The sequence below is a fragment of the Vespa crabro genome, chromosome 10 (assembly GCF_910589235.1).
Source record: "Vespa crabro chromosome 10, iyVesCrab1.2, whole genome shotgun sequence".
Taxonomy (NCBI): Eukaryota; Metazoa; Arthropoda; class Insecta; order Hymenoptera; family Vespidae; genus Vespa; species Vespa crabro.
This window is the reverse complement of record NC_060964.1, coordinates 1196571-1211570: the sequence shown is the minus strand read 5'-3', so window position 1 is coordinate 1211570 and position 15000 is coordinate 1196571. Positions and strand designations below refer to the sequence as shown.

Sequence of the window (15000 nt, the reverse complement as noted above, 5' to 3'; positions counted from 1 at the left end):
CAAATCGTTTAAACGACCGAGTTAATCAATTTATGCAACGCTTTTCCAGACTCGCGCGTAAGTACGTTTTTTATCTTTTTTCTTTTTTTTCTTTTTTTTTTGTTTCTCTCCTCGTCCGAATTAATTCACCTGTTGCTACGAGCTTCGGTATTAATGATTGATCGGCTTTCGTTTAAAATATTTATCGAGAATGATAGGTAAAAATAAGTCTAGCTTGGCGGTAATAATGAAAATCAAACGGTAAAATATAAACCACACATACGAGTGTGATAAGCGTGGTCGAAACGCGCAGATTGAAAGGGTTGAAATTACAGTTCAAAAGGTATGATTCCCGTGGGTATTCCCATCGGTGAGATCGTTTTACCTTTAATCGTCATTACGGGGTATTTCGACGATAAGGGACAAAGGAAAAGCCGTATCTAATGGCGAATAATTCGGATCGACGTTACATCAACGTTAATACGAGCATATTCACATTGACATCTGCATATGCATATGCATATGCATTTTCCTTTAATGTTACCATACATATGGTAGGTCTTGTTCGCGAAGTAATTGTTTTTATTTTTTTATTTTTTGTTTACAGAACCATTCCGTGTCGCTAAACGAGTAAGAGAATACTACGAGCGGTAAAAAAGAGTGTGAAAGTGTGAGTGAGGTAGAGCTAGTAAAAGAAAAATCTGAGAAACTAAACGATTACGATCGTCAAGAGATTTTCGGTGAGTTTGCAGTAACAGAGTAGTAGTACTCGCCGCGAGAGAAAATAAATCTAATGGCTAACGAGTTTTTACCGAGCTACGCGCTGGGGGCAATTAAGAAAGGAGGAGGTAGGGTGCGAGCTAGGTGAGTCAGAGAAAAAGGGTCTCGGTCTCGTTCTCTCTCTCTTTCTTTCTCTCTATCTTTCTCTCTATCTTTCTTTCTCTTTCTCTTTTTCTTACTTTTTCTGTTTGCCCGTGTTTTCCCAGGGAACAGGGGGAATCTGCCGTGTTACACGACATTCAACCTTTGTACCGCTAAACTACGGATAAATACTAAGGTTCCGTGACAGTGGACTCCGAGACTCCGAGGATAAAAAAGAAATAAAAGAACCTACGACGGGGTTGAAAGGGATGACTTTCTTATTTCTTTTTCTTCTTTTTTTTCTTTATTTTTTATTTTTTATTTTCTTATTGTCCCGTCGATACCATTCTCTGTCGTAATATCGCACTTAGAAAAAAGTTAAGACGTTATTTTATGAAAGTAATCCCATCGTCGTTTGTATTACTCTTTTATGAATGTGTACATCCAATCTTATTTTAAGACATCGTTTTTTATGCCGTTTCCCGATAGATATTTTGCAATATGTCTTCGCGTGGCGCGTATACACAACCACAGACATATACATACACATACACAGGTGCGTATCAGCCTATTGGATACTTGCCCGCAATGTAAAAATAACAACAAAAATCCACGTCGTTGAGTTTATTTTGATCTCGTCCTGGTTTTTCGAGCGTTAACAGATACGCTCGTTGGATGTTCTTCTTTCGTGTAATCGCTTCGATAACTTTCGAATATATTTACGTGTGAACATTGAAAAAAAAAATAGGAAGAAAAAAGAAAAGAAAAAACATCAGACGGACGATCGACGAAAGAAAAGAGAAAACGAACAAAAAGAAAAGAGAAAAAAGGATCGTAAACTACGTTAACGTATTTGCTATGATCAATCCAATCAGGTTCGAGATCGGTTTGACTTCGAAGGAGGAGAATCGTTGATCCATGACGATTTACATATACAGATATATTAATACCTACATACATTCGTAGATATATATATGTATATATATATATATATATATATATATATATATATATATATATATATATGAACTTACGTACATACATGTGTAAATGAAGGAACAATGATCGCAATGAAGGAAACGCTCGGATGACTACGCTTTCTCTAAGATCCGCCCCTGTCTGACGGTGAACGGGGAGGTTGGGGGGGAGAGGTATGATGGGAGGTACAAAAAGGGGGATGAGTGTCGAAGAGAATAAAGGAAGGAGGAAAAGTGGAAAGAAAGTGGGATGGAGGGGAAGAGGGGATGGGGGAGTAGGAGGGGGAGGATGTGTGTAGGTACCATAGTCGAGAGCTTTCATGCCCGGAGTAATACCGCCGATCCGTACTCTCTATAATACATTTACGCTTCGGCCTATTATAATATTATGCTCGAAGTGTATTGTCTTTCCTTTTCCAGGGATAATGTTTCGTCGACACGCCAAGTTACGAGCTACCGGCGTAACTCTTTCGTTTCTCTTTCCACGATCATCCCTTTCCATCCTTCCACTCTCCCTCCATCCTTTCCTCTCCTATCAAACTCGCACAACCCCGTCATCCTCTCTTTCTTTCTCCCTAGTCGGCAGTTTTATTTTGTTTTATTTTCAAAACCGTTTGCTTTGTTTCGATTTCACCGACACTCAACGAGATTGCATTGAGAAACACAATCTCGCTTAAACACAATCACGATGTAGGTTCGCACGTACAACGTAGGAAGTAGAATCGAGTACCGGTATATTTCTAATATAGTGATAGAAGGTATGCTTCTTTTTTTTTCTTTTTTTTAAATGACATTTTTGTTTTCTAATATGACGCGTTTTTAGCATGTACGGTATAAAAATCTATGGGGTGAAAAACAGGATATTCTTAAATGCTAATCGGGTAATATTTCTTTTCTGTAATGGCATTAAATTAATCGTATTTTATTTATAGCGTTAATATGATAATATCTGGTGTATTATGTTGAGATAATTATTCTTTTTCTTTCTTTCAACTACCCACATATAACGATTACTTGCAGTATCTAATTCAACAAGTTCACTTTTATCTTTTGTCTTTTCTTTTTTCTTTCTTGCTTCGAAGGATTCAACTTTTAGCGATTTATGTTTAGAGTGGTCCTTCGTTATGATTCTCTTCGCTTCTTCTTTCGTCATTCTTCTTTTTAGGTCGTATATTTTCTCTCTCTCTCTCTCTCTCTCTCTCTCTCTCTCTCTATCTATCTTTCTTTTTCTATCTCTTTGCGTTTCTTTCTCTCTGAAACTTTATCTTTATTTTTCTTTTTTCTTTTTTTTTTAAACAACCAGCCATTAGATATCAGAGTCTTCGTCCGACGGAACGAAGTGACTCGAAATAGCGAAAACAATTTCAAGAAATCTGCCCCGGCGAAAATTCGATTAGCCGCGGAAGATGGGCTCGAGTTCTCCATTTGTTTCGTTTCGTTTCGTTTCGTTTTATTTCCAACGGGCGAACTCCGTTTCTGTCGCGTTGGCGGCTTTTAATTACTCCTCCGTACTCTTGCAAGATCATCTACGTTCGCTCGTTCGTCCGTTCCTTCTTCTTCATCTTTTTCTTCATCTTCTCATGTTCTTTCTCTTCTTCTTCTTCTTTTTCTTCTTTACGAATCTTTTTTTTTTCTTCTCCTTTTTTTCTCGTTATCTTATCGACGAAAACGTTTAACTACTTTCAGATCGGCTATTCTATCGAGTTCTTGTTTGTTATTTTCTTTTAGGTTGTAACAGTAACACGAGTATTATTCTCGGAAGAAGGAAGAAAACGATAAAGCCGTCTAGTACGATCGTGAAAAAGGAAGTCGGTACTCTGGACTAGTTGGGAAAAAGTGGAATCATATTTTACGCGCATCACTGTGAGCGTCCTACTCGTCGAACAATGACGGAACATCGTGTCAATGGATAGGATCGCAAGAAACACGTTTAGATACTGTTCGTTCGCGCTACACGTCGAAGTAATCCTACCAAGACCTTACCAGGAAGAACGAGAACTCGTCTTGTATACGTAGGCTACCTTGCTATCTCGTGCTCGACAACGGCTAAAAAAAGAGACGGAGTATAAAAAAGAAGCAGCTCGTAATAGCCCTTTAATAGCGGAGTACTTTCGTATCGCCTTATTTTCCTTCGCCGTATACTATCCTGTTTTACCCTTTTTTCCATGATGGTAAAGAAAGAAAGGAAAAAAAAATTAAAAAAGAAAATAAAAAAAGAGAGAGAGAGATAGGGAGAGGAAAGAAAGAAAAAAGAAAAACGATAGGCGGATGGGTGGGTTCGCCGACGCGACTTTACCGGAGATTTATCGAGGCCGTGCCTGAAGGGACTAGGTGGGATCACCACTAGCCCCTTCCTTAACCATGGATTAGCTTTCAATTAGAGCATCCCGATGAGAGCTGGGCGTTAAAAAGAAGAATATTTATTGGCGTGGGAAGAACGACGTACGAGAGGTATTTTATAGTCGAAGGAAAATTTCCCTTTTGTGTTACGTGTTTGACGTAAGTTTTTTCTTTACTAAATTCCCAGATTAGTAAATGATGTAATTATAACAAAAATTGTGTACCTACCAAAGTAATATATATATATATATATATATATATATATATATATGTACCTAAAAAAAACTTATTCTTTTGTTGATATTATATTTGATCTAAATCATCGCCGAGTGTTCTTCTCTTAAGGATTATGAAGAAAAAAAAAAGAAAAAAATGAATAAATAAAAAAATTAGAAAAAGAAGGAAAAAAGGAAACGAAAAGAGAAAATTTGTCGAACAACAAAATAAGATCGGTCGTAGGAAAAGTAGTCTTATCTCGGTGGTAGCAACAACGATCCGGTTGTGAACGCTACGTTCTATAAATAGAAGGAAAGAAGGAAAGAAAAAGAGAGAGAGAGAGAGAGAGAGAGAGAGAGAGAGAGAGACTGTTAGGAGCCCGATGTAATTGGTATCGGCAAAAAGTTTCACCGTACACAGCAGTTCAGCTCCTCCTTGCGACGGAAGCTGAGAGGAAAAGGAGAAGGCATAGACCTCTTCCTTTACCTCATCCTCCTTCTCTTCCTCTTTCTCCTCTATCCCTCTTCCCCTTTTCTCCCGTACTTTCAACAGATGCCTTCCCACGTTTTTTCGACGAGACATGTGCCCGACGCGCGCTTTCAAAGGGTTGAGAAAGTTACTAGCCCGCTCGACCTTACTCGACGTATCAAGTGAAAGAGAAATCGATTCGCATGTTTCATTGGAAATCCTTTGCGAAAGGGCTAAATTCGAAAATCGATTTTGTTCTCGCGGTTACATACACACACACACACACACACACATATCTCCATCGTATAATAGTAGACATACATGTACATATGTATGTACATATACATAAACAGACTCGGTCCAATCAAAACGTTAGGGTAAATCGAAACGTTCGTTCTTCCTCTTTACGAAACGAACGAGAACACCCTTCGTCGTCTTTACGATGCGTTTCATTCAACCCTTTCGCATCGAAGGGCGTCGAAGGGTAGAAACTTGATGTGGTTTTTTGCTTCCATTTTTTTCCTTATCTCATCTTCTCTCTCTCTCTCTCTCTCTCTCTCTCTCTCTCTCTCTTTCTCTCTTTCGATAGTATACAGGGCCTTCGGCAATGTAACCGTCATAATTTTAGAACGTTTTATCGTTAACAGACTGTTGAACAATCTTCGAGGGTTGGAAGGCATATTCCAATCCAAATGAAGTATTAAAAATATTTCTCGACGAACCTATATATTATATTCTTGTTGCAACATATCCGAAGCTCTCTACATTGAAATTATTAGACCGAAACCAAAGCAAAGCGAAGCGTTTTCGATATATTATATTTAATAAAAGCGAGAAATATTGTAAGCTAAGATATAGATAAAAGTTTAGCGACTTTCTGGGGAATACCTAAATGATTAATGAAAATCGAGAATTATAGGATCGATTTAAGACGATCCAATGATGACTAAGAAAGATATAACATTTTATTATGACCTTTTAATTTATTCGATCTATAATAACGTATTGATTCAATGAAAGCGTGACCCACCACCGTGTATGCGTAATCTGCTTACGTGCGTGCCTTGGACGCGTGCTTTTCTCGATTAAGATATAAGAATAGAAGGAAGATTAAAAAAATGGAAAGATATAACGAATGATAGAGTTAAACGAAATAGCCAAAGAGAAGAGATCATCGTTCATTACGAGTTCACGCGTTTCAACGATCGACCTTCGTCTTTCTCGAATCCATGGGCAGCGGCCCCAGCCCATTATCTCTTTAAAATAGCGATAATGCATGTGTTGGACGTCGGATTTGGTACATACATGACTGACCTTCGACGTATGGGTACGGAGGCTGGACTCCGTGGCGAAGCCCTTCCCGCAGATGTTGCAGTGGAACGGCCGGTTCTTCGCCCTTTCCACCTGGGCATCGTGATTCCGAAGATGTTGCTGAAGGTTCGATAGTTGGATGAAAGCCCGTCCGCAGTCCGGTAAATGGCACTTGTACGGTCGTTCACCTGCGAACAAATTTCGATTGTCGAATGTTAGAAAAATTAATCTTTCTTTTCAAAATTATGATTTATTTATTTTTTTCTTCTTTCTTTTTCTTCTTCTTTTTTCTTTTTTTTTTACCACACCCACAAACACGCACACTTTCACACGATTGATATTATTGAAATTGATTTTAATGAAAAGAATTAATTTTTTTTTTTATGGTTCCCCTAAAAACAGTCGATAATTACGAACAACGTGTAAAGACCAATATAGCTTAACGTGTGCCACGAATATATTCATCCTTCGGTCGATTAGCAAGGGAAAGAAAGTGAATCGTTGATGGCGCGCCAAGCGAAGAGGGTACTACGAAGGCACTCGAGCGAATCGTCTAAGCATTAGAAGTAACGAGCTTTAGTTAGAATTCGTGCTCTCGCGACAGACCGACCGACTGCCGAATCGGAATTGTTTCGGGTATTTGCTTATCGGTAGTAGTAGTCATGTTCGAGAGAACGAATTTCGATGAGATTGCATACGATAGATGATACGTGGGATAGACAGTTCGTCGATGAGTGCTTTTCACGCTACGTATCGTCGGTTAAATACTATTTTACGTATATATCTAATACATACATACATACATACATATGTGTGTGTATTTATTAGAAGAGTGCATTGGATCTTCGATGGTCAATTTTATCGAACGACAAAATTTTAAAGTTTCATTTTCAATTTTGAATTTTATATAGTTTATTCGTTTAGGATAAAAATCTTTCAAGAACATTTGGAAAAATTTATATTAGTAAAACGTCACATTCCCTTATTTTTCTTAATTAATATACGTACGAGAAAGATAAACAGAGTTAGACAAAGAAAGAGAGAGAGAGAGAGAGAGAGAGAGAGAGAGAGAGAGAGAGAGAGAAACGAATTTCATCTATATTTTTACGCTTCGTATTTTTATTCATTAACACTTTAGCAACGCAATTTATATATTTCGCGGATAAAGTACCATACCTATGAGGGTGTCATAATGTGTGCTCGTAATTTCCGCGCTCCAAAAAAAAAAGAGACGCGTGTAAATATGGGCGTGTGTACGGAATAGTAAACCGTGAAAATAAATTCAGACATTAAATCGTCCTATCAGTATACCTCGTATTTTTTCTTTTTTTTTCTTTTTTTTCTTTTTTTTTCCGCCGGCATGCAACAGGTATCAGCATCCACGTCTATCGGCGAGTAAAGGAAAAGTTTTGTCTCCCGTTCGGCATTCCGGCCGTTTAAATCGAGTGCCTTTGATTTTTTCTTCCTCCCCTCTCTCTCCACCTTTCTACCCCTTCTCTATCTCTCATTCCTCGTACATTGAAAGATTTTTTTTTCTTTATTCTTTTTGCTTTCTTTTATTTTTCTCATTCTTCTGTACGATTGTTACGAACGACGATATTTCTTTTCGAAAGGGCAAAAGAAAAAAAAGAGAAAAAGAAAAAGAAGAAAAAAGAAATCGTTTGTAATGCTTTCGTTACGTTCTTTCATTGAACGCATTATCACGCATTCGTGACCGATCAAGCGAATAAACGAGATTGGCTTAATTTCAGTTAAGTTTTTCTTTTTTGATCCATTAAATTCCTTCACTTTTATACTGTGCCGTAAGTGCGTAAGGCTAAGAGCAAAGAAAAAAATTGTCTGATCAAAATCAAAAATGTTAACGATTCGATTATTTTTATACAAAATGGGTCCAGGAAAAACCTTCGAAGAATTTTATGGAAGATTTCTTAAAAAAAAAAAAAGAAAAAAAAGAAAAAGAGAAGAGAAAAAAGAAAAAAGATTACAAGGAAAAAGTAAAAGAAACCAAAGAAATTTCGTATATTCTTAAATAAATAAGTAAATTTTTTGAACGACTAATTTAGCATTTAAATATTTTGAAACATCAAAAACTTTTCGTTCATTTTCTTTGTCTGTCAATCAGTCAGCCATTGAAAAGTCAGTCAGCTTTATCTTGGCTTCCGAATTTTTCTTCTTCTTTCCTTTCGGGAAAGCCTTTATTCTAATTCCCACGGGCTATTGGCTGAATTGAACTTTTATTAATATCGACATTCTTCCCTGAGCTTTTTCACCCCCAGGCACTTGATCGTTTTTGCTCTTCACTCGCTATCCTCTGTCTCTCTCTCTCTCTCCTCCCCCTCTTTCCTCTCTCTCTTTCTCTGTCTTTCTCTTCTCGATCGGTCGGTCGGTCATCTCTGTCTCTGTCTGACACGCGAGCGCTTCTTCGACGAGGATTCATCTTTTATTCAGTCGCGTGATTCATCGAAGAATTCCATTATATCTAATTTAATAAAAATAACCTGTAGTGAAAGCGCAGGGAGATACTTGTTCGATCTTTCGTTTTTTTTTTCTTTTTCTTTTTCTCTTTCTCTCTTTCTTATATTCTTTCTTTCTTTCTTTGGCCTCTTTATTTTTTCCTTGTAATCTTTTTCTCTTTACTCTTTTCTTTTTTCTCCTCTTTTTTTCTTTGATCCAAGATCTTTTATAAAACTCATTTTTTTTTTCGGAGCGATTCGACACACTATATTTCATCATATTGCAGAGATTACGTTAAATGATAAGGATTTTGTTCTTCAAAACGCATAACACGTAATTTGCCTTGTTTGTATGTTACGTACGTAATGTTTAAATTCGAATATATTATATTGTATATAACGTGAACGATATAAAATGATACAGAAAATGATAACGAATGATTTACGATCGCACAAAATAGAAATGCATTTTGAATGCGCTACTTTATTGAAATTTCTACGATTCATTTAATAATCTGTTCACTTGGTAGCTAGAGGGTTGGATTGGGGTAGAGGAGGAGGGGGGGGGGTGGAGTATACTCCGTTATGCGTAATCGCATGTAATTAAGAGATATATGGATCTTTTTAAATTAATTTTTTTTTCAGGTATTTAATTATTTTCGATAATTATTATAGTGATGCAATATTCGATAAGTTTATGCTTTTTTTATAGCTAACGGAAGAAGCAGATGGCTGTATGTAATAGTTCCTTTTGTCTAAATCGACTTATAAGGCCAATGTTCTCTCTCTTGTATAAAACTATAATGGATATATAATAAGATGTAATAAAGTTGTAGTTAAATGGTTACAACGTTACTATTTACTTTCTCAGTTCTACTTTTTCCTTTTTTGCTTTCCTTTTTTTTTTGTTTGTAAAAAACGTTGTTGTTGCTTTTTCTTCTTTTCTTTTCGTTTTTGTTTTCCCTTTTCTTCTTTCTCTTCTGATCGAACGCCCACAAAGTAAGTACATTATATAATACGATATAAAGTAAATAAAAATGTTATATTTCGGTTATAACAAATACTAATAACAAATTACTCTTTAATTTTCATTTTTATTAAACACCGCGTAGAATTCCAACGTTCATAATTCCTACGTTCTTCTTTTTTCCTTTTTACGTGCTTCCCGTTTAGCGTTCCCCAAGTGTAATTGTGTTTTATTCGCGGAATTCAAAGAACGATATCGAAAGAAAAGGAAAGATACAGCGTTATACGGTTCTATAGGTACGCATTTCTTCTACGCGGACGTTCGCTTTATTGCCTGTTCTTTCTTTCAAGGCCGTATGTTTTCCTTCCACGTTGCAATTAAAATCGAATTAATATGTGGCTACGAATACGATGGGGGAAAGTGGGTGGTTTCTTATTGTTGCCCGCTAATTACCGGTTGAAACGTTTATTTGTAAAGCAATAAATGCGTCTCCACATGTCTATGCTCATGTGTAAGTACATTATATTTGGCCCTTTTTTATTCATTCTTCTGTGCGTGTCTCGTTCCATCTTTCTCTATTTCTCTCTCTCTCTCTCTCTCTCTCTCTCTCTCTCTCTCTTTCTCTCTAATTTTTTTCTTTTTCTTTTTTTTTTTACCAGATAATATGTTATATACAAAATAAAATATCTCGTTGGAATCGTGGGGAACGAGTCCTATGTTTTTTTTTCTCGTACTTTCGTATTATCTATGATACGAGTTAGAAACGCGACGTTATCGGTTATCGACGAATATCTATGTACATATCTACATAACCTTGACGAAAATTTAAAACTAAAATATTATGGGAGAAACGTGCGACAAATTTCATTGAAAATTATGAAAAGGATATAGTAATTAACGTGTAATGAAATTTCGAATATCTGAATAATATTTTTAATCGGCTTGTTTAATCGATATTACCTACTATTCGTGCAATAAACGCCGTTAAAACAAGCGATTAATTATCAATCGACCTGATGCCACGTAACATTTGCCGCTTTTTTCTCTCTCTCTTTTCTGTTTTTTTTTCCAACATCCATCGAACTTCTATAATCATGTTTAACCGTTTGTTGTGCCAACAAATTTATGTGATTTTCTCTTTTAACAGTAAGTAACCTGTTAATTTATTTCTCATCATTAATAATTCATATAACGTATCACTCGTCACTAAACAACTAACTATCAATGTCGATGATATAACACTTATTTTGTTATCTGTCATTCAAAATACAATGACGATTAGGATAATCTACGTGTTCTTTGTTTATCATGTTATGTTTTACTAAGTTACTGATAATAACAATGATAATAATAAAAAAAATAGAAGAAGAAGAAAAAAGAAACAAAGCTAAAAGAAAAAAAGAATCACTCTAAATACTTGATCGCAAAAATGGAGTACAAAGTAAAACTTTTCTATTCTTCGTTTCTACCATTTAATTTTTTTATGGAGATAGGAAAAACTTCGTTTTGTTGAGAAAAGGAAACAATTCCCTTCTTTAATAATGCCTTCTTCCTTCTGATAATAATTGGTGTTGCCGCATGCGGGAAGAGAGAGAAAGAGAGGGATACGAAGAATTATGATGAAATTTAAAATCTTGCGTGCCAACCGGAAGGACGAGACTAAGGAGGGGCGAGGGGTAAGGATGAGGGGAAGGGAAGATGAGGGGAAGTAGGTGGCGCCGATGTTGCCACGTAAAAGGGTCTCTATCCCAACCCTTTGAGACCCTTTGTCGAGGAATAAGAATTACGAATTGTAAAGAAGTTTTGATGAATCGGTGCACTCGACCGGACACATTCGCCCTCACGTTCGCCCTGTAGCTTTTACTTGCTCGCCTAGCTACCTTTTCGACCATTTTTCAATTTTCACGCACGCGAAAGCACGGACAAAGCATTACAACAATACATTTGTAATGATAGCGATGATACAAAACTTTAATCATTGAAATCTTCGTATTGTTTTTATTTTATTTCGAGATAAAAGATTTAAATTTAAATAATATCGTATATAAATACGTGATTCTATTGAGTATTTTATTTCATTATTTCATAGAATATGTGTGTCATTACGTGGATAAAAAAAAGTATCGGTCGACGGCATTATCTAATTTTCACGGTTGATTTCGTTATGATCTGCATTCCTTTCGACGTAGTTTTATACGTAACATTATTGCATTTCCGGTCGTCTTTTCGAACAGGATATCAAATGACACTGACAGGATGTTAAAGTTATTTTTCTCTTAGATAAGATATATATATATATATATATATATATATATATATATATATATATCTTCAGGTATCTTTATTTATTTAACTTCGATATGTTTCGTCATGATAATTTTTCAATCAATCGATAAAACCATGACTTTATAAAAAATCCGATTAATTTCTCTTCTCTCTCTTTCTCTCTCTCTCTATCTCTCTCTCTCTCTCTTGCTCTCTCTCTTTCTACTACTCCGCATCATTCACGTTCACAGTGGGTTTTGACAGATCGCGTTAATAGCTTGACGCGACGAGAAGCGTTCAAAATGATCAAATTGCCAAAGTTAAGCTCGAATTTTTATTTCTTCTTCCTTGTTTTTTTCTCATTTTTTTTTCTTTTGTTTTTCCCCGTGATAGAAGAAAATTTAGCCACTTTTTCTCGTCCTCAACCTCTCTGACCACTCGTCAAAATCACCGGGATTGCAAAAAGTAGGTAGAAAGCACGGAAAGCTGGCACGTGGTTGGACGTGTGAGTAGGAAACAGGCTGGATTCGCCACCCTCCAACGTTCTTCTATGCACTCTCCCTACTCTCTCTCTCTTCCCCTCTGGCCACCCGTTTGTTCGTTCGTTCGTCCGCCCGCTCGCCACCCCTTCACTCTTCACCATCTCTTTCCTTCGTTCGTTCACTTCGCTCGACTCTCCCACTTCGTCCGTGGAAACAACCACCCCCTCTCTGTCCTCACACACGCTCGCCCACCAAGCGGCCCTCCACGGCCCACTACACGTCCACGCCAGAAAATTAATGTCCCCTGCAATCCATGTATAATGCATTCGCATTTCGTTCAACGAACAAATGAACGCACCGCTAGAAAATTTACATCGTCCCTTTCTCTCTCTCTCTCTCTTTCTCTTTGTCTTTCTTGCTATTTTGCCTTCTCTGTTGGTCGCTCTTACTATCCTACTCTTATTTGATTATTGCTCCCTAGCTTTCGACTTGGACTTGCCTGTTAATGAAAATACTGAATATAGTCGTCGTGCTTTTTGAACACTTTTTCCTTAACAATCAATGGGTGCAAATGTTTTTATTATTTTTCAATTCGTATTCGGGAAAATTCTTTTTTATTATCTTTTATTTTTGTAAAAACTATTTTTATTTACAGAGGTTATGACGGAAACAATAAATTTCATCCTTTTCCTCTCTCTCTCTCTCTCTTCTTCTGTTTCTCTTTCTCTCTTTCTCTCTCTCCCTCTCTCTCTCTCTCTCTCTCTCTCTGTATATATATATTTTTTTTTCTTGTTTTTTTTTTAATCCTATCTGCATTGATAGATCACAATTCTCTTGTCGCTTTTTCTCGATCTGTTTCACATTATTTCATCCGTCCATCCAACCAGGCCGACGAGGCCGCACATACGTACTTATGTACCTATATAAAATCGTGCGCGTGTGCGCGTTAGGCCGATCGGCCCCAGCTCGAAACCCTTATATATTGTATCTCTTTCGCTCTCTGTGCGTTTCCCAGTCTGCCGTTTGGCCACCCACTATCGACCCACCGTCATTGAAATACCGACTGAAAATCATTAAACTGAATGCGCTCACATGCACCTGCGTCATGCATACTGACACTTTTTGCTATACATATATATATATACATATATATATATATATATATATATATATATATATATATATATATATATATATAGATATATATATCTATACACACACACACATATGAACACTCTGCACACCCTTTGCCTCTTTATGTTCGTACTGTTCTCTTTCTTTCTCTTTCTCATTCTCTATTTCTCTCTGTCCTGCCCCGCCCCGCTTGCTCTCTTCTCTTCACCTCTCCTCTTCTGTCACCTCTCATGATTCTATGATACTCGTGAAACTATTCGAATGTTCGAACGACAAAAGCGTGAGTGAGCATAAGTATACAATTTCCAACAACGAATCACAACCGAATTGGCAAAATGCAAAGGATCTGTTTGAGACATAAAATAATCGTTTCGAGTCCGATTTTTCCTTTACGATTGTTATAATTTTTTGTTTCTTTTTTTCTCTCTCTTTCATTCTCTCTCTCTCTCTCTCTCTCTCTCTCTCTCTCTCTCTCTCTCTATACGTACCAAAAGACAAGTTGTCAGATCGACAAAGGGATTAAAATTAAGTGTTAACCAATAATGTTGTTCAACGAGACTGCTTTTCTATTTGTAAGTCTTCTTTCTATTTTTATTGCTTAATAAATTATTTTATCGTTCTCATATTAGAGACATAAGCGATCGAATGAATGAATAAGTAAATAATTGTGAACATACATAGCTGAAAGGTAAATTCCTTGGAGACGTGTATATAGCTTTTACAAACGTTCGTTCTTACGAATGACTCGATCATTGATTAATATTTACAACGTACATTTTTCATTCATATCCAGGTTTAAAGGCTTAATCGTATATGCAAATTCGTACTTTATAAAAAATTGTACGCACCTATTTTGAAACGGAAGATTGAATGAATTTTCTTCGATGCGATTAACATTGGGGTATATCGACGATAGAAAAATTGAATAGTTGGGAAGGAGGAGGGGGAGGAGGGGGAGGTACGAAGAGTAGATTACATTAACCTTGGGCTTCGATGGAAAAGTATTTTCAGAAGGTGATATAGCATCTAGTTCGAAGCTAATTAAAGCGCACTTATCCGCGGTCTTGCTAAACCCGGAGTTTAAGAGCAATTTAACTTTAAATTTAGCTTAAAAGTAAGACAGTAATTTGACAGGTTCTATTAATTTTCTTACAAAGTCCAAAATTATTGATGCAATTGGGAGTGCTGGAGTGGGAGGGAAAGATAGATAGATATATGAAAGATAGAAAGGGAGAAACAATCGAATGAATAGGATATAAAAAGATTTCCGATTTCTTCGTTTAGTTAGTAACAATTTGTATTACGATTTGATAATTTGCCTAACTTTAATAAAATCTAAAAAGGAATGCAATTTTGGGAATCAATATGATCGATAATATACAGTACTTTACGCGTTTCTACCCCGTCATATTAATTATTTTCGGATTGGTAGAGCGAAAACCGTCCGACCAATCGAATCATTGTGTTTTGATGATTATTATTCCCGTGGTAGCCATTATTAATCAAATATACGTCGCTGCAGTTCAATAACTTCGTTCAATGCATTG

General features: G+C 36.5%; 1 protein-coding gene across 11 annotated transcripts in view; it reads right to left on the bottom strand.

Moving 5' to 3' along the window:
- Window positions 1–15000, bottom strand: part of LOC124427549 (zinc finger protein rotund-like) — a 90385-nt gene that overhangs the window by 26812 nt on the left and 48573 nt on the right. For 8 of the 11 annotated variants that reach the window (XM_046970568.1, XM_046970573.1, XM_046970574.1 and 5 more), the window contains exon 4: window positions 6147–6340. In XM_046970568.1, the coding sequence (XP_046826524.1) occupies window positions 6147–6340 (194 nt within the window). The remainder of the gene's footprint in view (window positions 1–6146; window positions 6341–15000) is intronic. The other 3 variants (XM_046970567.1, XM_046970571.1, XM_046970579.1) reach the window with 1 other exon arrangement.